This window comes from Erpetoichthys calabaricus, chromosome 9, assembly GCF_900747795.2.
Source record: "Erpetoichthys calabaricus chromosome 9, fErpCal1.3, whole genome shotgun sequence".
Lineage (NCBI taxonomy): Eukaryota > Metazoa > Chordata > Cladistia > Polypteriformes > Polypteridae > Erpetoichthys > Erpetoichthys calabaricus.
This window is the reverse complement of record NC_041402.2, coordinates 41,265,588-41,292,116: the sequence shown is the minus strand read 5'-3', so window position 1 is coordinate 41,292,116 and position 26,529 is coordinate 41,265,588. Positions and strand designations below refer to the sequence as shown.

The following is a 26,529-nucleotide window of genomic DNA, read 5'->3' as shown; positions in this document are numbered from 1 at the left end:
AGAAATGCTGGCTATTGCAGTGGCCAAGTAAACCAGTAAGGGTAGAGCCATTGACCCTGCATCCATCCCTCCACCCGGTAAACCTTTGCTCCTTCATTTCTAATCATTGACTTAACTTCATGAAAATGCAGGAGTAAACACAGGAGACTAAAAGAAAGCTCAAAGATCGAGTCTTATAACAATTTATTGAATTAAAAATACAAAACCTTCTAGAAATGCCTGCATCTTGGTAGCGTTTTGGCCAATTCCTTGATGTCCTCCTCAAAATCACATCTTATGCATTCTATTTTTGTGGCCCTCATTGCTTTCAAAACAATCTAAACTGTGTTCATGTTTCAAAGACTAGTTAATCACGTTTAACTCTCCATTGCCACCCTCCCTCCTCACTCGGGTAGTCATTTCAAGCAGCTGAAGTTTTCATCACAGTTACCAGTAGATCCACTAATTTCAGAGATTTCGGGTGTGTCCAGTTTTGGACATTGTCAACAGCATTTTCAGTTAAAGACAGTTATTCTGTACCCATGGGCCCCACGCCTACTCCAGCACCTCCTCATCCTGTTCCCCTCTTGCTTCTATAGTCTGTCCCACAAAAGGCTTAATCAAATGACTCCCAGTATTAAATTGCACCTTTCCTACACTGGATAACCGCATTCCTCTGGTCGTCTTAATCACTTCTAGCCTTTCTGTCTCTTGTCTTTTGTGTGAGTCCACCCCAGTAGTTCATTTGCGGACACTTGCCAGCTTGTCATCTTCAAAATGGATTTGAAGAAAAGTATTTGTAGATTCCAGAAGAGCAAGAGGTTTTGATCTGAGCGTCCTTTACATTGGTAACGATGAACAGAGTGATGGATTAGGAGTTGTACCATTTTCTGTGAACCTTCTGTCCTCCCAAGTTTTATAATGCAGTTTATTTGAAACTGAAACTTCTTTTATATACATAAAATAGTGTTTGTGTTGAAAGAGATGGAATTTCTCCTGTAGTTTATGCTGGGTTGTTTCCTGTTGCTTGGCTGGTTGCAGCATTGCTTCCTGATCCTCTCCAGTTTAAGAAACTTAGAAAGGCACTTGCTCCGTAAGCAATCATAGTTAGGCAGGCAAAGAACTGAAGGTTTAAACAAAAAGACAACCATTAGACTACAACAAATGAAACTCATGAAAAATACAGTGATATCTACTCTCTGTATTTCACTAACAGTAATGTCGCCTGTTTTGTAATGACATCTCAAAAGACAGCAATATTCATGGAAATAGTATTTTAAAAACATTTAAAATGTCTTTGCTTATTTGTAAGTATTCATCAGGGGCACATTTATAGTTCACTAAAAATCAATTCCAATAATATAGTACTTTACTAAGACACTTTAGCTCAGGGGTGTGCAAAGTCGGTCTTGGAGGGCTGTAGGTTTTTTGCTGTAACCCGATTGCTCTAGAAACTAAACTTTGCCAATAACAGATCTTATTAATGTTATGGTTTGTTAGTGTATTCATTCTGCCACGTCACCTCATTTTTTCCCTTTTCAAGCATATCATCCAAATGATTTGTGCCCCGAAGTGGATGAATAATTCTCGGTCCTTCGCATTTTTCTCTTCAGTTTCCATCCAAATATATTATTGAACCTGATAGTTCATCAAATTGGAAATAAGTTAGATGGAGAACTGCTGGTTCCTTTGTCATTTACATCTTATTACCAGTAAGTAGCCATTTAAACAGGGAATACAGCTGTTTATGACTAAAATAAGCAATTAAATTTGGGAAATCTTAACAAGTGACAACTAAAAAGAAGCATAAAAATCGGAAAGTGTTTTAAGAGCAACAAAGGACTTTGCCCTTTGGTCAATGTACTTTTTTTCTGTGTCTACTGTGCTAAATAAGGCTTTGATCCTGAATGGGCCGTGCGTGTTTCAAACATCCATTGTCTTAACCAGTTCATTACAGGGTTTTGAGAGCTCGTAATCTAACCTAGCGACATCAGGTAAAGGGCAGGAGCAAATCCTGGATGAGCACACACCTTCACTGGACCAGCACTCATGCTGCCTATAGAAAAGTAGAGCAATATTCATAAAAAAAAAAAGAACAGACCAAAATAAAATGCTGAAAGCCAGCTGGGATACCTCTTAGTCATACTAACAAGAAGAGCATTCCATTCCATTTCATTTAAGTTCAGAGTAAAATGTGATAATAATACGTTTTCTTACTGCTGCTGCTGCTTTACTGTTGTAATCCTGCCAAGACACCGAATATTTGACTGAGGCGGCATTCACGATGAAAGCTGTAATGTAGAGCACCGTGGATGCCACGTTGAATGACATTATCTGTTAAAAAATAAAAATTAGGTATTGTTAATTCCCTGAGATCGAATTTGGAAATCAAATCCAACATTCTTACATATCCACGCCTTATCTGGCTCTCTCAGCCTGTCAGATGAATGCCATGACATGCCTGTCTTGTTTTATATTTTTGACGTGTCTGTTTGTATTTGGCCTCTTCTCTCTGTACAGTTTGGAGGCCTGCTGACTTCATGTACTTCCATTTAAAACTTTACTTAAATTAAGTTTAACAAGCAAAGGCCAATGCATCTTGATGCCCCCACGGTCTCTTAGATCAGGGGTGGGCAATGTTGGTCCTGGATGGCTGCAATGGCTGCAGGTTTTTGTTCCAACCCAGTGGTCAATTGTTACTGATGAATTACTTATTGCTCAAGAGACATTTTGATGCTTCATTATAGTTCCATCATGCTCCTTATATCACTTGTTAAGGCTGCCCGCCCTTAACTGCTTATTTCAGTCTTAAATGGCTGCATCCAATGTTTTTAATGGCTCCTTATTAGCAATGAGATGCAAATGACAAAGAAGCCAGCAGGTCTCCATCTAACTTGTTTCCATGTCCACCTGTGTGTATTCATCATGCATTCTTAGAAAAATGTGACAGACTGAAAATGAACCGTTTCAGACTTCAAATCATTTGGATGATTTCATTGGAAAGGAAGAAATGTACGCTGTAAGAACCTCACATTGCAGACTAACAAGCCAGAAAATTAAATAAAGCCTGAGATTTTTAAGGATTGCTTTTGGGTTTGAATGAATATGTGCAGCCACTGTGGCCCTCCAGGACTGATATTGCCCACCCCTGTCTTAGATCATGGATTACCTGACCAACAGGCAGTTTGTGAGGCTCTGGTGCTGCTGTGTGTCAGAGATGGTGGTGGGTAATACTGGAGCACCTCAGGGGACTGCCCTGGCTGTTTTAATTGTCCACACTCTACACAACAGATTTTCAGAATAATTCCAGAAGCTCTCAAGACGACTCCATTAAAAGTTGCACTGGTAATGAAGACGAGTTGGAGTCCTGGAAGATGATGGAGGACTTAGCCTTGTGGATAAAGGAGAACCACCTGCAGCTCAATATCAACAAGACAAGTTAGTGGTGGACTTAAGTATGTCAAGAAGACCCTCAGACCAGTCATCATCAGGGCGGTGTTGCAGGTGGCTTAGAGCTACAGGTACCCGAGGGTCCATGTGAACAGTAAACTGGACTGGCCTGCCAACACAATGGCACTGTGTAAGAAGGTTCAGAGTTGACTGTACTTTCTGAGGAGACTCGGATCTTTTGATGTGTGCAGCAAACTGTCCAAAGTGTTTTCCCAGTCTGTAGTAGCCAGTGTCTTGTTGTATGCTGTGGTCTTGTGGCGAAAAAGAGGATAGTGACCTAATTCTGCCCATCCCTCCAGGGGGTACTTCTTTGGGGAAAGTTTAGCCACAGGCTCATGTCTCTCACCGTGCAATAAGAGGAGCCTGTGGTGAATCCCCTCTGCCTGCTGCTATTTGGCAGCTCAGCACTTCCACCCGACGTTCTGTCATCCACTCCAGCCAGAAGGTATAAGAAGACTCAGTCTACTAGTTAATTTAGTCAAACATTTATTGTAATTACAAGTTTCTGCTCTTAGTTTAGTCGTTATCTTTGTATTCTGATTTTGCTGCTGTATATCTTATCTAGTCGAATCTAAAGAGGTACCTTTTCATCTCCTTCTAGAATAATTTCTTTTGCTTTAGCTCCTTTAGTTGGCTTCACCCATGTTGGACTGTTCCTCCCTTTTTCAGTTTATTTCAGTTTTGTCACGGTACTATGACTGCCTCATCTTTTTATGACGTCTTTTACCACCTGTGTGTCAAAACTGCACTCTCCTCTCTTTGTTTATATATTTAAACTTTACTCTCATTATCTTGTGTATTGCAATTTGATCTTGCGTGTCATGAATAGTGCTATATGAAACAAAGTCTGTGGGGTATCATGGTGGCTGTATCGCAAACCCATGACATCTGGATGACAAAGCCCCTTCGAAGCAGCGCCCTGTTCTACGCCATGAGCGTTACACGTCCTTCAGTGCCCATGTACGCAGGGACTGCATGTAACTGCTGCAAGTGGAGAGCTTCCTGATGATGTCCAAGGAGCTTTCTCTTCTCACCCACAACACTTTACCTGCCCATGGTGCATATCCTGCCATCTACGCCAATGTTTGTCTCCTTTCCACCTCCAAACTCTTTGCATAATCAGAAGGATGGAGTGTAGTGACAATGATGCACATAAGAAAGAGGCCGAGTAAGAAATTCATTATCAGGAAAGGCTCCACTTACAGACAGCCCCTGTGCATGCAGGCATAGCGGTCCCCCTATTTTTCGGTGCAAAAAGGAGCTGCTTCTGAGGGTGTTGCATGTTCGCAACTAGACCTCTGGCAGTTACCGCAGTGCAATGTCCAAACTAGGATGGATTGTGGTGTGATTCCATGAAAAAACAGTAGTACAGTCCTGCTGATTCATGCACACAGCATTCTGGGTTTGACTGTGCAGAGTGTGTATGTCTCGTCCCCCCAATGTCTTCATGTATTTTCCTCTCGTATCCCCAGTGTCGTGCCGGTTAGGTTGACTGGTGACTTCAGGCTGTGCGTGATCAGGCCCATCAATGGACTGGTTCCTGTTGCTAGGATACTCTAGCCCCCCAATGACCCTAAATTGGATTAAACAGGTGTGAGAATGATGAGATGTATGATGGGACAATTCTTAAAGGCCAGGAATTGGAAAAGAGGAGACAAGGTGCAAACTGCTCATACACAGGACACCTGATGATTTGCACCTCAGTCTGTGAGTGACTGGTTGATTCTCATGGCAGTGTGGTGTAGTGGTTAAGGCGTTGGACTTCAGACCCCGAGGTTGTGGGTTCAAATCCCACTACTGACACTGAGCAGGTCACTTGACCTCCCTGTGCTTCAATCGGAAAACCTAAAGAAATGGAATCAATTGTATGTTAAATGTTGTAGGTCGCTTTGGATAAAGGTGTCAGCCAAGTAAGTAAATGTAAAGTAAATCTTTTAGAGTAGCGGTAATTAACAATATACTGGCTGGCACCATCCGGAATCCCGTATGTACACATTAGGTGTGGGGTGGGGATGGGATGGTGGGGTTAAAAGAGGTGAGTGCAGATAACCACAACATTACCAACACTCAAGAGACCTGAACCTGACTCTGCTCTTCTATTATGGAGGGAGTGCATGCCTGCTGACATCCCATCCCTCTCTCGTCTACTGGTCCGACTATCCTTCCTTCCTTTAACCTTTACTGAGATCCAAGCCCACCTGTGGCCATACGTAGTGCAGACAGTTAAATAAATTAATTGGCAGTTTGTTATGAAATGAGTAAAAATCCTGTAAGGGCTTATCGTTATGAAATAAATCGGAAAGGGGGCACAATTACTATCATAAAAGTGAATAAGTACTGTTTTGTGGTTGGCTATAGTTAGAAACACTGGGAAAGGGGCACCTACAATGGCATTCATCATCAAAGAACAAGCAAAGTCTGCCAAGATGCTCCTTCAGCTAAACAAAATACAAAGTTCTCATTATGATGGCTTTCCCTGGTTATACTGTAATCCTTAATGGAGACCTCACATGATCACCCTGTATAGTACCGTGGTAAATAAATGTTCAGGGACGTCCCCTCACACACACACTTGGACATTACACAATCACACTGTTAGCGATATACAGTGAAGCTAGACACCCCTCCCTAATGCCACCTTTGGCCTGGACAGATGCCCACTGGCTAAACTGGCAGGTCCTCACACATCTTTCCTCATTTGTTGTTTGTAAACACTTCATTGTACAAATTCATAAATGTGAAAGTAACTTTCTCAGCACCCACCCATGGAACAGTCATGGTAACCCGGAGCCCTTTTGACCCATGGCACTTACCGTTAATGTCCAAGGAACAGCTGGAACTTTTTCTTGTGTGTCAGTGAAGTAGATTCCAAAGAGGAAAATAGTTAAAATCCACAGCAAGATGCTGACAAACATCACCCATCCAAATCCGGGCGACGCCGTGTACCAGGAGCCTGCAATCAGAGCCCATACCAGCAAGCCCAGAGCCTGAAATCAGAAATGCAGAGAAATGTTGGGTTAGAAAACATTTCCTTCGAGCTAAGCAGCTCTTGACGTGGGTATCTAGGCACACGTACGATTGGCTGTGCAGTTCTGGTTGGCACATTTCAAAAACAAACTCTTGTCAAACTCAGAAAATGTGCAGCAACTGACGGAGGGGTGTGGAACTGAAACTCTTTATTACTGAATATCTGAGAGGCATTAATAAATCTCACGTCCCTGAATTTTCAGTTAGTGAAAACGTAGTCAAGACAGTAGCTGAAATGATGAAGTATATTCAAGGTAGAAAACAGGAGGTCAGTCAGTTTGAGACAAACCCCCTGAGTCACGTAGCTGAAATGGAACTACTGATAACTGCTGAATAACTCCAGATGAGGTATTGACACAGCTCAGTTATTATCTGACAAAACGCCTAATGGACTAAATGGTCTTCTGTTGTTTGGAATATTTCTTATGCTGCAAGGCTAGGAAACACAATGAAAAGGGGCCTCTGAGTGCTTTACAGCTAATTGGTGACTTATTAACCGAAGGGCTTATTTGCTCAGTATAGCAGTGCTTACATTTTGCCAGGATAGCAAGACTGGCCTCTACTAGAAGAGAGTCCCAGGGGTTAGAAATGATGCTAAGGGTGTAGAGGGCCACACTAATAAAATCCGCTGAACCATACTCTTAATCTAACCTAATCTTCTTAATGTCAAACCGAGACTCCACAAATGATCTTCGGGCGCTCCACTGTGCAGGGTGAGCCTTCAGATGTTCAGTAGGTGCCAGCCTGCTCCATATAACGTCAAGCAGCCTCAGGCGTAGGGTGGGGCAGGGGTTAGCGCTGTCATCTCATGAATCCAGCATTCTGGGTTGACATCTTGTGCCCGGTTGAGTGTGTGTGGGGTCTGCACATTCTACCACATCCCATGCTAGAATAGATTCTGGCCACCCCAACCAAGGCCATGAATTGGATTCTCTTCCAGGGCAGACTTTTGTCAAAATTCAGGGGCAGAGGACGGTAATCAGCTGTAAAATGTGATAAAACTCGCCGTTACGTTTTAGTTTGACTCGCTTTGCTTGAAGAAAAGTTAGCTTCGTAGATTTGATCTTGATTTCCTGCCCGTGCATGAATAGCAAAACGCAAACGACCTCTAAGATGGCATCCACATCTGGCGAGAGACCAAAGCGAATCCATAAAGCAAAATACCCTGAGGATGGCGTTTTGTGTATTATCGCTGAATCGGACTCTGACTTGTCGGACTCCGATTTTGATGCAAGTGACCTGGAGATGGATATCGAAAATGAAAATGAGGTACCAGCATCATGTGATTGGTCCCCAGCTGATCGTAGTGCTGGACAAGTTTGTGTAGCTGATGCGCAAAGTTCGCCTGGGAGGACCGTCACTTACGATGACAAGAGGTACAAACCAGATTGTGTCACGCTGCGACTGCCACTGCCGCCTACCTGCCACGCAAAGACAACTCGCCTGCTGCACATTCCTGCTGGGCTTCAAGCTGCCCCCGTGCACCCACTGTTGCCAGAGATGCCAAACAAGGGCTGACAGCAGCCACACCACGCAGCAACAGACATTTTATGTTCACTTATGTGTGAAACCATTGCTTTGTGTGCTTTTCAGAAAACTGAGTTTTTTGGAAAATATATTCAGCCCTCAAAGAGTTAAGCAGGTCTGATAAAGTATTAATCAGATCCTATCAGATCCTTGATACTGTATTAATGGCAGGCAGTGTGGCCTAGTGAGTATGGTGATGGAGTGTAAACCAGACTACAAGTATGATGGTCACGTCATCTCTTACCACCATACTGGGGTGCTCAGTGCTCTGGTGGTCACTGTACTCCAACGTAACATCAGGTGTAACTAAGACTTGACAATAACTTTGGGTACAGTCCTGTCATTACTGCCTCGCAATCCCAACCCTGGTGATTGTTAAGGAGGACTAACATAGTAGTAGCCCAACCCAAGGAGGAATGACACAGGAGAACCAGAAAGCACCATATTAGACATCAGACGTTCTCCGACAACTGACGACTGAATAAACCATTGAAGGAAGTCACAGCCAGCCAAGCTTGAGCCAATGACATCATTATACTGAGTCACTGCCAAAACTCGGCCACATAATGGGACACATTTTATGAATGGTAATGATTAATGTGACACTCCTTTTCATTGTTTGCCTCAGGTAATCCCAGTTTCCAGTCTGTATGTAAAAGTGATGCCTGACAGGCAATGAAAAACTCAAATGGGTGTCAGGAGTGAGTTTACGTCTCCCAAGCTCTTTATTACGACACTAGACATTAAGCCGTTACAATAACGGGCGCTAGAATAGTAGTACATAAACATTAGTAGGAACAGTCTATATTAAATGGCAAAGGACCGTCTATTTTCTGTTACAGTAATACTGGCTTGTATGTGGCTGTAATATGCGTCACTGTACTGTGTGCCTTTAATTTTCTCTCCCAGTAATACGTCTCTCCAACAAGTATTTTAATCTGTGCTAGCGTGCAGCTGATTATTGTTTGTATGGCGTCTCCCCAGCAACGGATTTTATGTGCGCGAAAATAAATCTACTTTTAAAAGTCATCCTATTGTGATATCATGAAAATTCGTATATTTAGGAAAACGCTTTACACTTTACCGGGCCAAGTTTGTTAATCGCAAATCTGACATCCTCAGAGTGAACACTTGCACAGCAACAAACACTAATCACACCTCTTTGGGGAAGCTGGTCTCCGCGTCTCAGTACCCAATTTGATTTTTTGTGCGTTATGTTTTAGGTCTTACCTCATTTACCGAAATCCGATTGGATCGGCCGCGTGATATTTTATAGGTCCTGCCCTCTCGGTCTTGTGTGATGCGTCAGGCGGCCTTTGAAGCATCGCACTGTGCCCCGCGCATGCACACTTCACCAGAAGACACACACACACGGACACATGGACGCACACAGGGGTTTTATTAAAGAGGATGCTAAGATGGCACAGACTCAAAAAGACGAGACGAGAAGAGAGAACATACTGCTAAAAGTTTGTATTGTTTCTCTGGAAACAATGACCATGAAGAGTGACATCACAGCAGCAACATCACTGTCTCACGGCACTCTGGTCTTTGGGTCGAATGGACATTTTCTGTGTGGACTTTCCAGGTTTTTCCCCGAATACTCGATTGCTTTGCTTGATATGCAGTATGTTTGATTCTCAGCTTGGGTGACTTCTCAACCTCCGTCCGTGCATACGTTTCAAACTGAGACTGCAAGCGACAGTCCTGTGATGGACTGTTATCAAACTCAGTAATGGATCCTGCAGAGACATAGACCAGAAAACAGGGAATGATCGATCAATGTTCTACCAATACTGGAGAGAGCAGATCCTAATTGGATTGGTATTTTTAAAATTCCCAGCCGTGGTCATTAAAATGCAATTTTCAACTGGCAAACTTTGGCTCTTCTACAAATCATTACTCGCAAGTACTAAAGATCTGTCCGTTTCCTGAGCTGCTAAATCCAGTTTTAGTTTTAGTGTTGCCAGGGAGCTTAAAACTGATTCAGGCAACTGTGGGCACAGGTGAAGCACTAGTCCATCACAAAGTCACACGGACACTCACACAGGGCCAAATTAGAGACCCTGATTACTACAACCTGCCCATCTCAGAGACAAGGAAGAAGAATTCTGAGCACTAAAAGAAAAACCCGCATAGACACAAAGGGACTCCACACAGACAGTGGGCAGCCTTGGGGTAGTTACTCAAAGATGGCTGTCCGTTACAAATTCATGATTACTTCTCTCAAATTGTAATGGGATTCATTTACTGCTTACTTGTAGTAGGGTGTTGCATCCATTATGGCTAACACAATACAATGAGAAGTCAAGCAAAAGGACACCATTTAGTAGCTAACTGAACAGATTAGCTTATGTAAGCTTTCAAGGCCGCTCAGGCCCATCTTGGGGTGTTATTTTGCTCGACTTTTCACTGCATCCTTACTTCCTGGAAACAGTAGTTATGATGCTAACTGCTAAAGCAACTGTTAAAGGCTGATAAAGCCCTGACGACGCTCTCTCTCCCCCCGGCCCATCCACTATACAGGCGTCCCAGCCGGGTCTGCCACACAATGCATTGTCAAACTGGAAAGTTGTTATCATTCAAAGTAGAACTTGATATCTTTTATTTCATAATAAGGACAAAGCCAACCTCAATACAATCCCAAAGTAAAACAAACGACCGTGCAGTGCTGTAATAACACTCACATCTCCAGTACAAGTCTGACCGCTCACTCGACGCCCGCGTGAACATACAGCAGTGCACAGCTGTGGTGTAAAGATCAGGTAGCTGCAATCACCCCCTTGAACGTTATGTGAAATGCAATCTCTTCCCCTCAAGACCTTTTACATATTTTGCAATGCATGTAATGAAATACTACTTAAGTCAGGAACTGTAGTGCGTAACACTACTTCATTACCGGAAAATGTACACATAGTTTACAGTAACACGTTACTTACTTTGTACCGCAGAGATCAGGACTCCAGGAGCTGTGAGGCAGCAGTGCTCACTGTAGTGCCACCATGCTGCCCTGGAGCTAATGATGGCTCAAAGTAACAAGCTTTACTTGTCATTGGCTGTGCACACTCAGTGCCCACTTAGTAATCTGCTCCTGTCCAGCTGTGAGTTGGGCTTGTGTTTCACACGCTAATCAAGTGTGTTGTGGGGATGCTGGTCCAAATCAACGGTAACTGTTGTAAATGAGCTGGTGTTGGATCTCTGCCCTTCCAACCTGCTGGACCACAGTCGGGCACTGAATGGCTTTGAGCTCAATGTCAAGTTCCTGACACCATTCCGTCACTCTCCTTACTTAGTGACACCGAGATTTTTTTGTACAGGAAGTGCTCAGTTTCAGATTTCCCACCATAGGAACGTTTCTGGATGATGTAGGCCTTGGGCTACTTGTGGTCCCTGGCCACTTTTGTGTGTTATGTTCACACCACACAACAGCAACTGTAACCTTCATGCAAAATATGTGACATGCAAAGAAGAGTGATGTGGTGTGGACTGCAATGTACTCGAGACTTCATGGAGAGCCACTTCAAACCCTCCCACATCCTTATGGCTTCAAAGAGATCGCAGCTTCATGGAGGAGATGACAGGTGGCTATGAAGAGTGATGAGGTGTGAAGTGCGAAGCTATCAGGAGTTCACAGGGGACCCCCTCTTATTGCTTCAACGTGCTTGGGACTTCATGGGGGACACCCTCGCCCTAAAAGCTTTGAAGCGATTGCTACTTTACGGCAGAGATTACTGCTTCGAGGTGCTCAGTATGTGCAGTGATGCAGTTTGCAGTGTGGTGCAATCGGGGGTTCACACAAGCATTTCCAGAGTATGGTGGTCCAACATACAAAACCATCAGTTGTTTTCTGTTAAAACAACTTTTTCTATTATGGTCTTTACGTTTTTGTAATCTTATTTGATTTTGTTTCAGTTTTTTCAGGACATCCCCAGTTCAGCAAAAAGTGATGACATTATTATCATTTTGAATGGATGGCTCAACTTTAATTCCTTTTGAATATCATCATCCCCAAACAATCCTAATCAAGCCAGTACCTCGTTATCTTTACATTTTGCCGTATTCAGTTCCATTGTCACAAGAGTCTCTCCAAACTACTAAAAGATCTGCAAGTGGGCAACCAATCGGCACAACCCATCACACCCAAGCCCCACCTACGATAGTTTCTGGTTGAATAAAACGTACCAACGCTGGATTAGGAGCCAAAGAAGCTATGAGGAACCACAAGTGGCCGGAGTTCCACTGTGGGTGTGCCACAAAAGTTTCTGAAAAAGGTTTCTGCGGTGAAAAAGCGCATAATGTTGCTCTGACGTACCTAACTGCTGACTGGAGATGATGGGAGTTTTTTTCTTGCCCTCTTAGGGAGTCAAGGTTGGGGGGCTGTCAAAGAACAGGCCTATTAAAGCCCATTGCAGCACTCCTGGTGTGATTTTGGGCTATATAAAAAATGAATTGTTGTTGTTGTTGTTGTTGATATCCTGTGGTATTCGAGAATTATTGTCATTGTAACTGTAGATATCGTATGTGAGGTGAAAACTCAAACTACGCACCATTAACGTGCTACCACTGCACCTCCCAGCCTGCCTTTATAAGACTTGGGGGGGCCCTTAACGGTGATGGATAGGCGGCCCCACCCACAAAAGCTAAGAACATAAGAGAACGGCAAAACATCTATCGATACTACATAATAAGTAAATGGAATAAAATTCACAGATCATGCATAATTAGACAAATAATAAATGAACAAAGTAATATTATCAAAAATAATAGAAAACAATGGACAATAATAAAAATTGAGCAAAAAAGATAAAAAGAAGCCATCCAGCATAATAACTGGATAAGTTTCTGTGTGTCCGTTCAGTTGCCATGTCTCTGTCATTCCAAAAGATGGCGCGTCACAAACATTTTTAGCAATTAAATGCATTACAGTCGTCATTCCAACAAACACGAACACTGCTTTTACAAACCCCATACCAAACAGCATATAACAGAGACACACGCCCTGCATGGTGCACTGCGAATGTCAATGCTGAGGTCTACGTTGATCCCTTGGATTTCAGGCCGTCTCAGACGAGTAGCTCGGTTAGTTGAAGCATAACCTGGGGTCTGACCTGACAAACGTGAAATCAGCAGTTAAACAAGTCAACTGCATGACTTACTCAAAACGTGTGAACAAACAAGTAGAGGTCTTCAGTTCACAGAATATTCTTAATAAAAAACACATTTTTCAGAATTAAAATGAAACCAAACTACTCAAATATTTTCAAACATGGAATTCTTACTATGCAGGCTTCCTATGGACAGTGGGCCCATCCTCCATATCCTGTCCTACCATCAGTGTAAAACAGCAGAAACTGGGAGCCATCTGACAAGCTGAGGCTTTCCAGTCCTCCAACACCTCTTGCTGTGCTTCTCATTCCATGACATCTTCAGTTTCTTCACTGACACCAACTGAACCTGTTTGAGTCGTCAGCCGACGTGCCTCACGCAAGGCAATGCAAAATGGACGTTGTGTCATCCTTCTTCAGAGAAGAACAAGCAAGTGCACTCCTGGACAAAAGGGGACATTTAACTTCATTGATTAAAGTTTGTTTGGGTGTGTGGGGACCTCACTTAAGTCTTTATAATTTTTAAAGGAATTGATAAAAATGATCCCTCAGGATTTTTTCATTTAAAATGTTAATCACACCCTTTGGGACACCGTTAGATGTCAAGGGGATGTGCACAGAACATGGAAGCACATCTTCATACAGAGTGCCATGGAAATCTTGAACAAACTAGTGAGATGAAACAGAAACCTTGACAACTTTTAAAAAAAGGACAAGTAATAGGTATCAAAATGAGCTTGATGGTCTCCTCTCGTTTGTGAAATGTCTAATGCCTCCATTGTCACACTGAGCTGACTGTAGGCCATGTCTTAATCAACACAAATCCTCCAAGCCTCCATCTGCACCCTTCATTAACGGTTTCTTTCTGAGCTGATGTCACATTACACGACTTCTAGTCAGAGGGCATGTCAAATGTGATCTCATCGCCGAAGTGTGTCAGATTACACGACTACTCTATTGACAGTTTGCTAATGACCCGAATCTTTGCCAGAGATATGTCAAAGTAGACAAATGCGTAATGACTTTCTGACACAGTTTCACGTTTCCAAAGGATTCTGAGCTCATCTCTTTTTGTGACGGCCGATTATGTGCTGCCTGATGGAGCCAGCGCTGTACGAAGGCTTTCCAGGTATGCCGCTATCTCACCCCTTTTGTTCCATTCAGTTGTGGTGCGTAAAACAAGAGACATCAGACACAGATGAGCCCTTCTTTTGTTTGTGAGCTCCAAAACACCTGCATTTCTTATTTCTTATTCCTTTGTATGCGTTGTACTCCTGGATGAACATTCTTTGGTTGTCATCTCTCAAAAAAAAAATCAAGCCTGTGTGATTTGTTCTGGGCGAGCTGGACTGAGCCGCTGGATACGTCCAACTGTCAGGCGCGAGAGTTTAGTGTGACTACCTCCGACTTGCCAACGTTGCAGGTGAACATCGCTGGAAAAGTCGTGTAATGTGACAGGCTCTTAACTCACTCTTCCTCAGAATTACGCCTGTCTGAAGGTCATCCATTAGCGCCTGCCTACCTGCTTTAAAAAGCATTTCTCTGTACATGTTATGTAGTCCCTGACTGACCGGTTAATTAGGTGGGAAGGACAGGCTGACCTGATGAATGGCTTTACGTTTGTGCCGACAGGATTTGCTTCATTTGGATTGCCCTCCAAACTCACTTCAATACCAGGAGTCTTGAGAAATGCAGTTGTAGAAAAGTGGTACATGTGGGCACAAGGGACGTCAACTGTGAATACAAGATGGGAGACACTGTCCTACCGGAAACAACCACTGGAAAGGATTTGGGGGGTTTACGTTGACACAACATTTTCATCACCTAAGCAATGTGCGGAAGCTATTAAAAAAGCAAATCAAATGTTAAGTTATAATGCACAAACTTTAAATAAACTACAGGATGCTATGCTCAGAGTATATAATGCACTAGTGAGTCCACGTCTGGAGTACTGTGAGCAGTTCTGGTCGCCACGTTACAAGAGAGACACAGCAGCACCTGAAGCTGCCTGGTGCATCGCAGGACTTGAGGATGTGTCCTACTGTGACAGAGACAGGCGTTTAGTCACGAGGAGAGGAGACTGCATGGAGACCTAATACAGATCATCAAAATCTACAAAGGCACCAATAATGGAGATCCAGCAGACCTTTAACTCTTTCAGGGCTGATGTTGACTTTTATCAAAATTCAGGAGTAAAGGAGGATAATCAGCTGTAAACTGCAACAAAACTCGCCCTTACGTTTTATTAGTTCAACTCTCTTTGCTTGAAGTTATGTAGCTTTGTTGATTTGACTTTGATTCCCTGCACATGAATGAGTAGTAAAGAGTAAACAGCCTCTAAAATGGCATCGACATCTGGTGTGACTAAAGCAAATTTGCAAAGCAAAATACTCCATGGACGTTTTACTTATTATCACTGAATCAGGCTCTGAGTTTGATGCAAATGATCTGGAGATGGATATCGAAAATGAAGATAAGGTACCAGCATCAGCCTATCAGGCCCCAGCTGAACGTAGTGCTGAACATGCTCTTGTAGATGATACGCCTACAGCAGCGTTCACCTAGGAGGACCACCCCTTATGATGACAAGAGGTACAAGCCATATTGCATCTCACTACACCTGCCACCATTGCCCACCTGCTGTGCGAAGACAGGTAGCCATCCCACCATGCCTTCCTGCTGACCATCGAGCCACTCCTGCGCAGCCACTGCTGCCAGAGATGCCGAACAGGTGCCAACAGCAGCCACAGCGCATAGCAACAGACGTATTAGGTTGATTTTATGTGTGAAACCAGTGCATTGTGTGCTTTTCAGAAAAAAGAGTTTTTTGGACAAAATATTCCGCCCTCAAAGAGTTAAGGACATACTTGAGGACACCAATGCAAATTAAGGGCGGAGGAGCATCTTGGGCTGAAGCCAGGAAGCACTTCTTTACGCAAAGAGTTGTGGGAATCTGAAATAAACGACCAAGACGAGGAGCTGAAGGAGAAACCGCGACCACCTTTAAGGAGTGTCTGGATGTCATACTGGGACGGCTTAGCTAAACAAGCGAGCTTGATGGACTGAATGGTCTCCTCTCGTTTTTTTGTCAGATTTCTTATGTATGTTCTTGATTGAAATGTTTGTAATCTGCTCCAAGATATGTCCTAAATGGTAAATTTAGCTTCCCACTGAGGCTCTCATGCAGGTGAACTGACGCAGCATCGCCTTCTCTTAAGGCTTTGACTGTGCATACTGTGACCTCACGGCCACTTTATAACAGCCATAGCACACAGACGTCCTTTTACTTTAACAGTTACTAGCAGCGGACGTGGTGAAGCTTTGCAAGTGGCTTCATTTAATCTCTGGGTAAATGCTCCAATAAATATGTCAAAGACGCCAAGGGCTTAAAATGAAGACTATAATTAGTCCATCCATTATTAAGAGCATTGTGGAGAAATGTTACTTGATCCTTTGCTAGAATAAAGTTCAAAGAGTTTGCTCAAGGATAAAAAAATGTAAAGAATAACAAAAAACAAATTCTCACTGCCTGAAACACTTTGGATTGAAGAGGCACAACATTATATTTTACACAAAAAGATACAAATACTAGAAAAACTTTGAAATTCAACACGGACACTCCTGCATAATGGATGACGAGGGAAGTCGATTTTCATGATGTTTAATTATTTTTTTTCTCCATTGAATTGCTGCCCGTCTTGACGGAGCTCCAAGCGTGTGTTTGTTATCAGATTTTCACGCTGAGGTGGACGTGTGTGTGTGTGTGTGTGTGTTTGACTGTTTTCACTGTTTACTTTTCTGCTGTATGTCTTTTGGATTTGACTTTCTTAGTCACATAGAAGTTATCTGGTATTTACTGTAGTCCACACCCCAGTCATTACGAAGGATCTGCACTCATAAAGAGAAGCAGGCCACGGCTTCTACTCTTCTAGAGTCCATTCTTTGTGGGTCACCTTCCAGTACTTTGGTTCAGTTCCTCCTTCGTGCTTTGATTTGGGGGCACTAAATGGGCACAATCCTATAAAGAATAAGGAAATGACCCATCTTTCAACAATTAGTCTACCTTTATTTTTTAAAGTGCCTTCCTGTAGCCATATAAAACACTGTACAATACTTTACAAGGACAGAGCTATATATTTTTTTACAGCACAAGCAATTTACGTTACTCAATCAGGTCATATGCTGGTCGGTGGTGGAGGTTTAAACAGACGTTTTGTGGCCTTAGCAGTTAAGCAACCCTGCAGTGACTGGTGGTGAGTGTCGAGCCGAGTTGTTGTGTAGTTTCCTCTTTGAGATTTGATTTTGGAGTCAAAAGTGGACGCGGCTCAGTGACGGTTAAGAAAAGGGAGTGCCTTTAGGCAACCGGTCAAACTTTATTTTATATATTGCCTTTCAAACAAACTTATATTGCTTTTGAACAAACAACGCGCCTTTTTGGAGCAAACGGCACTCCAATTCACTTTATGTGTACAGCGTCAGATATGGCTGATTAAGTGCTTTGCCCAGGGGTCACACAGATTAGACTGGCACTGCCTTCACGTTGTGCCACACAGGACCAATGCTTCATTTAAATGTAATGCTATGTCATATATCAGAGCCACATAGGTGAAGCATTTCAGTTAAAGGAGCCTAGGATCCTTGTACGTGTTTAAGACAGCAGTGAACAGTGTAAGAATAATAATAATAAAATGTACATGTACGTATATAGTGCTTTTCTCCTTACTCAAAGTGCTTCTGCCTATGGCGGTGACGATGTGCTCTCCCCATTTTCTCATATATTTGGCTAGCAAACAAACTCTTGAACAAATGTTTTAGCAAGCAACAGGATAAGCTGGCTCCTGCCCTTTATGAGGTGGCGGCTCACCCAACACCCATTCTCACCAGGGAGATTTGATCTGGGGCTTCATTTCTTTTTGTCTTATTTTGCTCCACACGTATCAAAGGAAAAAGAAAGATGAATTTCTGTATTATTGTTAAAGAGGACAGCATTGGAGCTGCTTAAGAGAATGGCAGGAGGAGGAGGAGGAGAGGAATTATCTGTAAACATGATATTTTCTTTTTCCTCGTCTTCTAAACTGTAATAATAGGTGAGAATACCAGAGGCACTTTTCAGCTTTTCTCAGGTACTCTCAAGGACAGGCCGCCATCATCCTTTTGTCCACAAGGTAAATGTTTGACTTGATGGCTTAGCTGCCCAATGCTGCCTTGTACCCGGTGCTGCCAGGATGGCCTCTAACCTCCCGACATAAACGTAAACATGGATAAGGATGATTGGGTTTCTTTGTCACCAGCAATTAAGCACCATGTTATACGGTGCCACCCTGATGTGATTTACATATAAAGGACTGTCATCGTGTACAGTTTGGTGACAAGCCAGGTCGGCGGGGGGGCTTGAAGTGTGTAGCTTTGTGTTTCAGAGGGCAGAAGGCTACACCACCTTCAACATGAAATGGCTCCACGCTGGGAAAGGGAACTACAGTTCTGAGAGGTTTAATTAGTGAGACGTTAGGCAAAATGACATCTTTTACTGGCTAACTAACACGATTACAATATGCAAACTTTTTGATAATGTCTGGCCTGAAGAAGGGGCCTGAGTTGCCTCCAAAACTTGCATATTGTAATCTTATTAGTTAGCCAATAAAGGGTGTCATTTTCCTTGACTTCTCACTACATTCATGATGGCTGACACGGTACAACACCCTAAAGTTTTAATCAAAAGTGTTAAAATACCTCACATTATAGAGTGCAGTTTGTTTTAGCTTGCAGCCGCATTTCTTTAGAATTAATTATATAATTAACTAATATTTCTATATCACCAAAGCCTTAAGGCAGTGCTTCTAACCTTTCCTATACCCTGCACCCCTAGAAAATGTTTATGTTTGCACCCCCCACAAAAGTAAAATCACACTTGAAAATGAAGAAGTCAAATTTCTTATTTTTGAACCACAAACTAAAATAAATAAGCTTTTAACTCAGTGCATACAATTTAAATTTAAACGGAGCAGTTTAGCTCTCAATAGTCCTGTAGATTTGTCCCCCGTGTAAACTTAAAGACACTCGATTGATGATCCGGGGTTTGGGGGATTGGTGACCCCCATGAAACAATGGGTGCTGATGTGCCACTAAGCAGTGAGACACAGTCAGCGAGTTTTGTCGCCCAATAACACCTGCACTGCAGTTCCAAAACAGAGGCAGCGCACAGTTAAAATTGCTGCGCTACATCTGGGACCACCAGCAGGAGACATGGCCCGAGTGTAAGCAGCGGGCAAAAAATCAGGGCTTGCACCGAAGTCAATACAAGACCTCGCCCTTCTTCACAGATCATCACAAAGTTCAAATTCCCTTCTCTTAAAAACAAATGACTCACCTTAGTGAAAAGTTCGCTGACGACACTGCTATCGTGGGCTGCATCAGGAGTGGACAGGAAGAGGAGTATAGGAACCTAATCAAGGACTTTGTTAAATGGTGCGACTCAAACCACCAACAACTGAACACCAGCAAAACCAAGGAGCTGGTGGTGGATTTTAGGAGGACCAGGCCCCTCATGGACCCCATGATCATCAGAGGTGACTGTGTGCAGAGGGTGCAGACCTATAAATACCTGGGAGTGCAGCTGGATGATAAATTAGACTGGACTGCCAATACTGATGCTCTGTGTAAGATGCTGCAGATGTTCTATCAGACGGTTGTGGCGAGCGCTCTCTTCTACACAGTGGTGTGCTGGGGAAGCAGCATAAAGAAGAGGGATGCCTCACGCCTGGACAAACTGGTGAGGAAGGTAGGCTCTATTGTAGGCATGGAGTTGGACAGCGACGGGCGCTCAGCAGGCTCCTGTCAATCATGGAGAATCCACTGCATCCACTAAACAGTGTCATCTCCAGACAGAGGAGCAGCTTCAGCGACAGACTGCTGTGACTGTCCTGCTCCACTGACAGACTGAGGAGATCGTTCCTCCCCCACACTATGCGACTCTTCAATTCCACCCGGGGGGGTAAACGTTAAAATTATACAAAGTTATTGTCTGTCTGTATACCTGCATTGTTATCACTCTTTAATTTAATATTGTTCTTTATCAGTATGCTGCTGCTGGAGTATGTGAATTTCCCCTTGGGATTAATAAAGTATCTATCTATCTATCTATCTATCTATCTATCTATCTATCTATCTATCTATCTATCTATCTATCGTTGATCCTCGACGAACATGCAAGTAAGACATTCAGAGTGCAATGAGCGCATGATGAGAAACTTGAACTCACATCTCAGTTTATAAAGGGTATTATTTGCACAACAGGGTTTAAAATCTGAAAGAGTGGTGCAGTGGTAGGACTGCCGCCTCACAGCAAGTGGACCAGGGTTCAAGTCCTGTGTGAAGTTTGCATGTCCTCCTCATGTCTGGATGGGTTTCCTCCCAAAGACATGTGCGTTAGGTGGATTGGAGATGCTGAACTGGCCACAGTGTATGTGTGTGTGTGTGTGTGTGTGTGTGGTGTTCACCCTGTGATCGTCCCACTCCCCGTCCTGGAAGCCTTGTGCTCAGTGCTTGCTGGGATAGGCTTCAGGTTACCTGCATCCCTACTCTGGATAAGCAGGCTTACAAAACAGATAGATGGATGATTTGAAAAATGGATAAAACAAAGTATTATGTATACAAAGCACCTGAAAAAATATTTCTAGAATCCTCTGCACATTTTTGGCTGCAGCTAAACTTTTAATCAGAAGGTTTATGATTACACATCTTGCCTGAAGAAGGGGCCTGAGTAGCCTCGAAAGCTTGCATATTGTAATCTTTCTAGTTAGCCAGTGAAAGGTGTCATTTTGCTTGGCTTCTCACTGCTTTCTGATTGAAAGCCCTTATGATTAGACATAATGCTCCTCTGTTTCTGAAGTCGTTCAGTGGGTTTAAGAGCTGTGGATGTCAAAATCTACTAGCGAGGGGTGTGTGGTGGATCAGATTCCACACCTCCCACCGTCTTTCAATGACGGACACTTTCACGTCTTTACCTGAAGTGTTTGCTCAGTCGCGCCGAACCTTTCTCTATGCACACCAGCTGGAGGGCACAACAACAAACCTGGTAACTTTGCATTTAAACTTAATCTCATTAAAGACAGCAAAGTTTATGTAGAGGCTTTGTCGAGAATCCTGAGAAGCTTGATTTGAGATACCTAACTTAATTAAAAGTGACTTTGTGCTGGTACTACTGGGATTGACTCCTGCAAACTGGGACTGGAATAAGCAGATTCAGAAAATGAAAGGATGGTGCACAGTTGAGAGACAATGGTCAGTGATGCACCCTACAGCCCAGTTCATCGATCACAAGTGAAGGTCTGTGATACGGTTTGCATGTTTGTAGCTGGTAATCCACAAAGGGAGAAAATGAATCTCGTATCTTAACCTAACCTACCGGGTGTCATCATCAGAGGAACAGCATTAGACATCCAGGAATCAAAGGCAATATGTAGCAAATGGTTTGTGGTGGGGAATCAATGAGGTGGGTTTCAGAGGGTGTTGGTCATAAAGTCTTTTTTATTCATCCCCCCCACCCCTCATTTTCTATATATTACCTTTGATTCCTGGATGTCTGATCATTTTCCTCTGAAGACGCTTAGGAGCAAAAAAATAAAACTATTTAAAGACACGTGATTCATTTTATCTCTTTGTGGATTACTTCTCTTAGAATATAAGAAATGTATGTACAATATAGTAATGAAAACGAGTCCTTGAACGTAATTAATAAAACACCCACCTTTACTAAACAAACAGAATGCAAATCCTTGAAACAAATGCAACTTTCTAAGGTAGTTTGATTATTAAATCATTTATAAACCTAATCAAAGAAACAAAATGTCAGCTTAGTGACATAATGGGGAAGAAGACCTCTTCAGTAAACCTTAGGACAACCAGAAGCAGTTTCTTCACTGACAGAGGACACCCTTCTCATACTGTGGACAGCAGCAGACCTCGTAACATCCACTCTAACAGGAACCCCTCTAATGAAACCCGTACCCCTCTGGTTTTCCCATTCCATCCTAACACTTTGACTCTCCCACAGGTCACTAAACAGAATCAAGCCACATGAACCTTCTTCCTAACCCTCCCTTGATCTCCTTCCACCGACCATCTAACCCTAAGCTCACGTAAACGTCTCATTCACATCTCACTTCACGGAGGAGAGCCACATTCCTCATCAGGCACTCTAAGCTGTAACAGGAGCCGCTGCGTCACTTGCTGACATGTCACCAACAATACCCTCATACTGTATCTGGTCCCTCTGGTAAATTCAATAGTCAACAATGGGCCTGTTGCCACTCTGAAAATCTTATTTACTACATGCCCAGCCATCTACAGTACATGAGTGAAACAGGGAGACGGCTAGAAGACCGTTTCAGGGCACAAATTCAAGCTGGTAGGACCAAAGACCTCACAAATCTCACAAAGTAGGACACCCCAGACCCCCTGATCACAGCCACACTGAGCTCTCTGTTTGTGTTCTTTCACAGGACTTCAAAGACACTTAGATTACCACAACAAGCTAACCTCCTTTTCAGCCTGTGATCACACACTTCTTACTGACTAGCTACTTTTTAAATCTCTCCCTTCATCTACTCCAATGGCAGCTTTTTCTCACATACTCTCACTTTTTCTCCTTTCATCTGCCCTGGCCAGTCCACTTTTTAATCTCTTCCTTCATCTTCTCTAATGGCTGCCTTTGTCACTCCTACTGTCACCTTTTCGCTGGCTTTGTTCCCGTCTTCCCTTCCTATTTACATTATCGGCTCTTTCCTTTTTAGTTGCACACCTGATGAAGGCCAAACACCTGAAATGTGGCGCCTCTCACCTTCTTTCATTTTCAGTCTGAAAATTACCTTTAAGTTTTTTTTCTCCATATTAATTAAAGTTATGTGGTGGCTCTGAGGCTAGGGATCTGCACTGGCAATCGGAAGGTTGCCGGTTCGAATACCATAAGCACCAAAAGTGACTCTACTTCGTTGTGCCCTTTAGTAAGGCCCTTAACCTGCAATTGCTCCGTCCCGGGTATGACGTTAATCTGCATCCAGCCCTGCAAGTAGGCCCAAACCTGGGGGTTGGTGGCAGAATTGGCACTCCAGCCACCATAAAAAAACCTCAAACTGGTTCCATTCCATCTGAACCAGTGTGGTGCTGAGGCTGCACTCAGGTCCTAATCTGGGATCTTGAGGTGGTTTGTCATGTGGTGGGTGCTGCAATGTGCTGGATCAGTGTGTGCTCCTAACCTCTGTGTAGACTGAAAATGAAGACATTAGGGGATATGCCCCCATACCTGAATTTGGGATACAGTTTTAGTGTTGGCAGGGAATTATATTTTAGGATACACAGTGAATACCAAATATAGTTTAACTGGGTCATTACTGTTGTGTACAACGTACAGTGAAATTGTTACTTGAACATGCTAATCCACATGCCATTCATTAACAGTGAGCACAGCACAAAGAAGACTCCAAGAAGAAATACTCCTCGCTTATGCAAAAGCAAATGTTTCACTCAGAGATTCTTCTTCGTCCACACTCTTAAAGTAAAGGTGCCAGGGTGGTCCTTCAAAGTAATGCCAAAGGTCAGGGGTGGGCAATGTCAGCACTGGAGGGCCACAGTGGCTGCAGGTTTTCATTCCAACCCAATTGCATAATTAAAAACCAATCCTTGCCAATCTCAGGCCTTATTTAATTTTATGGCTTGTTAGTCTGCAATGTTAGGTTCTTATAGCGTAGATTTTGTCCTTTCCAAGGAAATCATCTAAATGATTTGAAGCCTAAAACTGATAATTTACAGTCTGTCACATCTTTCTCTTAAGTGTTTTATTTAACCAAATAATGCATGATGAATCCACACAGGTGGACATGGAAACACGTTAGATGGAGACCTGCTGGCTCCTTTGTCATTTGCATTTATTTATTGCTAATAAGGACCCATAAATGTAGCCATTTAAGACTGAAATAAGCAGTTAAAGGTGGGAATCTTAAAAAGTGAGACCACTAAAATGAAGCATTAAAATGTCTCTTGAGCAATACGTGCTTCATCAGCAATAATTGAGTTCTTATTAAGAAACTGGGTGGGAACAAAAACCTGTAGCCACTGCGGCCCTCCAGGACCGACACTGCCCACCCCTGCCATAGGTGAACCGCTTTTGGTTCTCAGAAGACCCATCCATGTGAAGGTTCCAGAAAGAACCTTTGTTTATGTAGTACTGTAGCAGGCTGCATATAGCAAATAACCATGAATAGATGGTGACAAATTTGTGACCTTGGTGGCATTAGTTTAATTACAGGCAAACCAATGACTTTTCTGCTCCTAGTTGTATGTAAAGTGCTTTATAAATAAAGTTGACTTGACTTGACTTGACTTGACTAGTTTAAAATTGCTTTGTTTTGTAATTTTATTTTTACTCAGAGTTGACACAATTCCTTAAGGCTCATCATGTGTGGAGTCTGTATGTTCTTCTGGTGTTCACATGATGCGATTCATTTGCCTCCATATTCTAAAGATACACAATTAGATTGATTGTTGGGTAAACTGGCCCTAATAGATGGGTGTGTGTGTGTGCATGGGTGCCAGTGATGGACTGGCAATCCTTCTTCTTTCTGCCAGTATCCATTGCCATTCAAGAACTCGCCAGTTTAGCATTAACTTTGGGTATTCTTGGAAACTGGAATGCCTATTGAAAAACATTATGGGAAACATGCAAAGACATTTCACAGAGACGGTGAATTGGACCCAAGCCCATAGAAGTGTGAGACAGCAGCGCTAAACATTTCATCTTTGAATAACCCGGCAAACTGAAATTCTATTTCATTTCATTGTTTTTTTTATTATCTCAAGAAGTAAATTTACATTGTCAAGCAGGTTTTTATAGAGGCTAATGCATCACCTTAAAAAGACAGCGGACAAAAACTCTTATTACTTAGTTCATGTGCGGAACCGCCGATCCACAGCGATTATTATGGGGACATTTGTGCCAGTGGAGCAGCGGCTGGTTTAGCAATTTGTGCTGCGCATCAGAAACGCTTCACAAATCCATCCATCCATCCATTTTCCAACCCGCTGAATCCGAACACAGGGTCACGGGGGTCTGCTGGAGCCAATCCCAGCCAACACAGGGCACAAGGCAGGAACCAATCCCGGGCAGGGTGCCAACCCACCGCAGGACACACACAAACACACCCACACACCAGGGCCAATTTAGAATCGTCAATCCACCTAACCTGCATGTCTTTGGACTGTGGGAGGAAACCCACGCAGACACGGGGAGAACATGCAAACTCCACGCAGGGAGGACCCGGGAAGCGAACCCAGGTCCCCAGATCTCCCAAATGCGAGGCAGCAGCGCTACCCACTGCGCCACTGTGCCGCCCCGCTTCACAAATCTTATCCCGTAAATAAAGACTTTAGAGAGCAGCGCCTTCTTCAATCCTTTCAAAAATCAGCCACCAAACGTCAAAGGGTAACCTCGGTGGGAGGTAAGACGTTCAACAGGATTATTAGCTGCGGGACCTGCGCGAGAGAGGTGGCTTAGCGGGTCGTCGGTCGTGACGTGCGGACACCCGGAATTCTTTTAAAATGCGTCCGTCTTTTAGGCAGGTGTAGATTACATGCAAATACATCGTGATATTCGTAGCTGAAAACTTCACTGTCTGGAAACAACACAAGTTGCACGACGTTCTCTCAAGCCGAGTACTGGACCAGTAAAAATCCATCCATCCATCCATTTTCCAACCCGCTGAATCCGAACACAGGATCACGGGGGTCTGCTGGAGCCGATCCCAGCCAACACAGGGCACAAGGCAGGAACCAATCCCGGGCAGGGTGCCAACCCACCGCAGGAAACACACACAAACACACCAAGCACACACTAGGGCCAATTTAGAATCGCCAATCCACCTAACCTGCATGTCTTTGGACTGTGGGAGGAAACGTCCTCACAGGTGGCGCAGTGGTAGTGCTGCTGCTGCTTTGCAGTAAGGAGACTGTGGAAGATTGTGGGTTCGCTTCCCGGTTCCTCCCTGTGTGGATAGCCCTTTGAGTACTGAGAAAAGCGCTATATAAATGTAATGAATTACTGTTATAACCGGAGCGCCCGGAGGAAACCCACACAGACACGGGGAGAACATGGTCCTCAGGTCTTCCAACTGCGAGGCAGCAGCGCTACCCACTGCGCCACCGTGCCGCCCCAGTAAAAATGATTCTGCTTATTTGCTGCATTTCATATAACTGAACGTTACATATTTTACATGTTGTATGAGGCTGTATTATATATACACCGCATATGACATTTCACAGTTCACAAAATTTTAAGCGTTTGACCGTTAAACGTATACAAGTGTGCTCGGGTTCAGCTGGGCGATCAGCGACCCTAACTCACGCAAACATGACTAAGTGCAGTAGTGCAGTTACTTACAATTTCAAGAAT

The 26,529-nt window shown here is 43.4% G+C and overlaps 1 protein-coding gene across 1 annotated transcript in view; it reads right to left on the bottom strand.

Annotated features, from left to right (window-relative positions):
* Window positions 1-153: 153 nt before the first annotated feature.
* pllp (plasmolipin) overlaps window positions 154-26,529 on the bottom strand; it is a 26,681-nt gene continuing 305 nt past the window's right edge. The window contains exons 1-4 of the mRNA XM_028809359.2: window positions 26,518-26,529; window positions 6,243-6,416; window positions 2,197-2,313; window positions 154-1,102 (exon numbers count right to left, since the gene is read on the bottom strand). The exon at window positions 26,518-26,529 is cut by the window's right edge and continues 305 nt beyond it. Coding sequence (XP_028665192.1) covers window positions 983-1,102; window positions 2,197-2,313; window positions 6,243-6,416; window positions 26,518-26,529 — 423 coding nt within the window. The 3' untranslated portion in view covers window positions 154-982. The remainder of the gene's footprint in view (window positions 1,103-2,196; window positions 2,314-6,242; window positions 6,417-26,517) is intronic.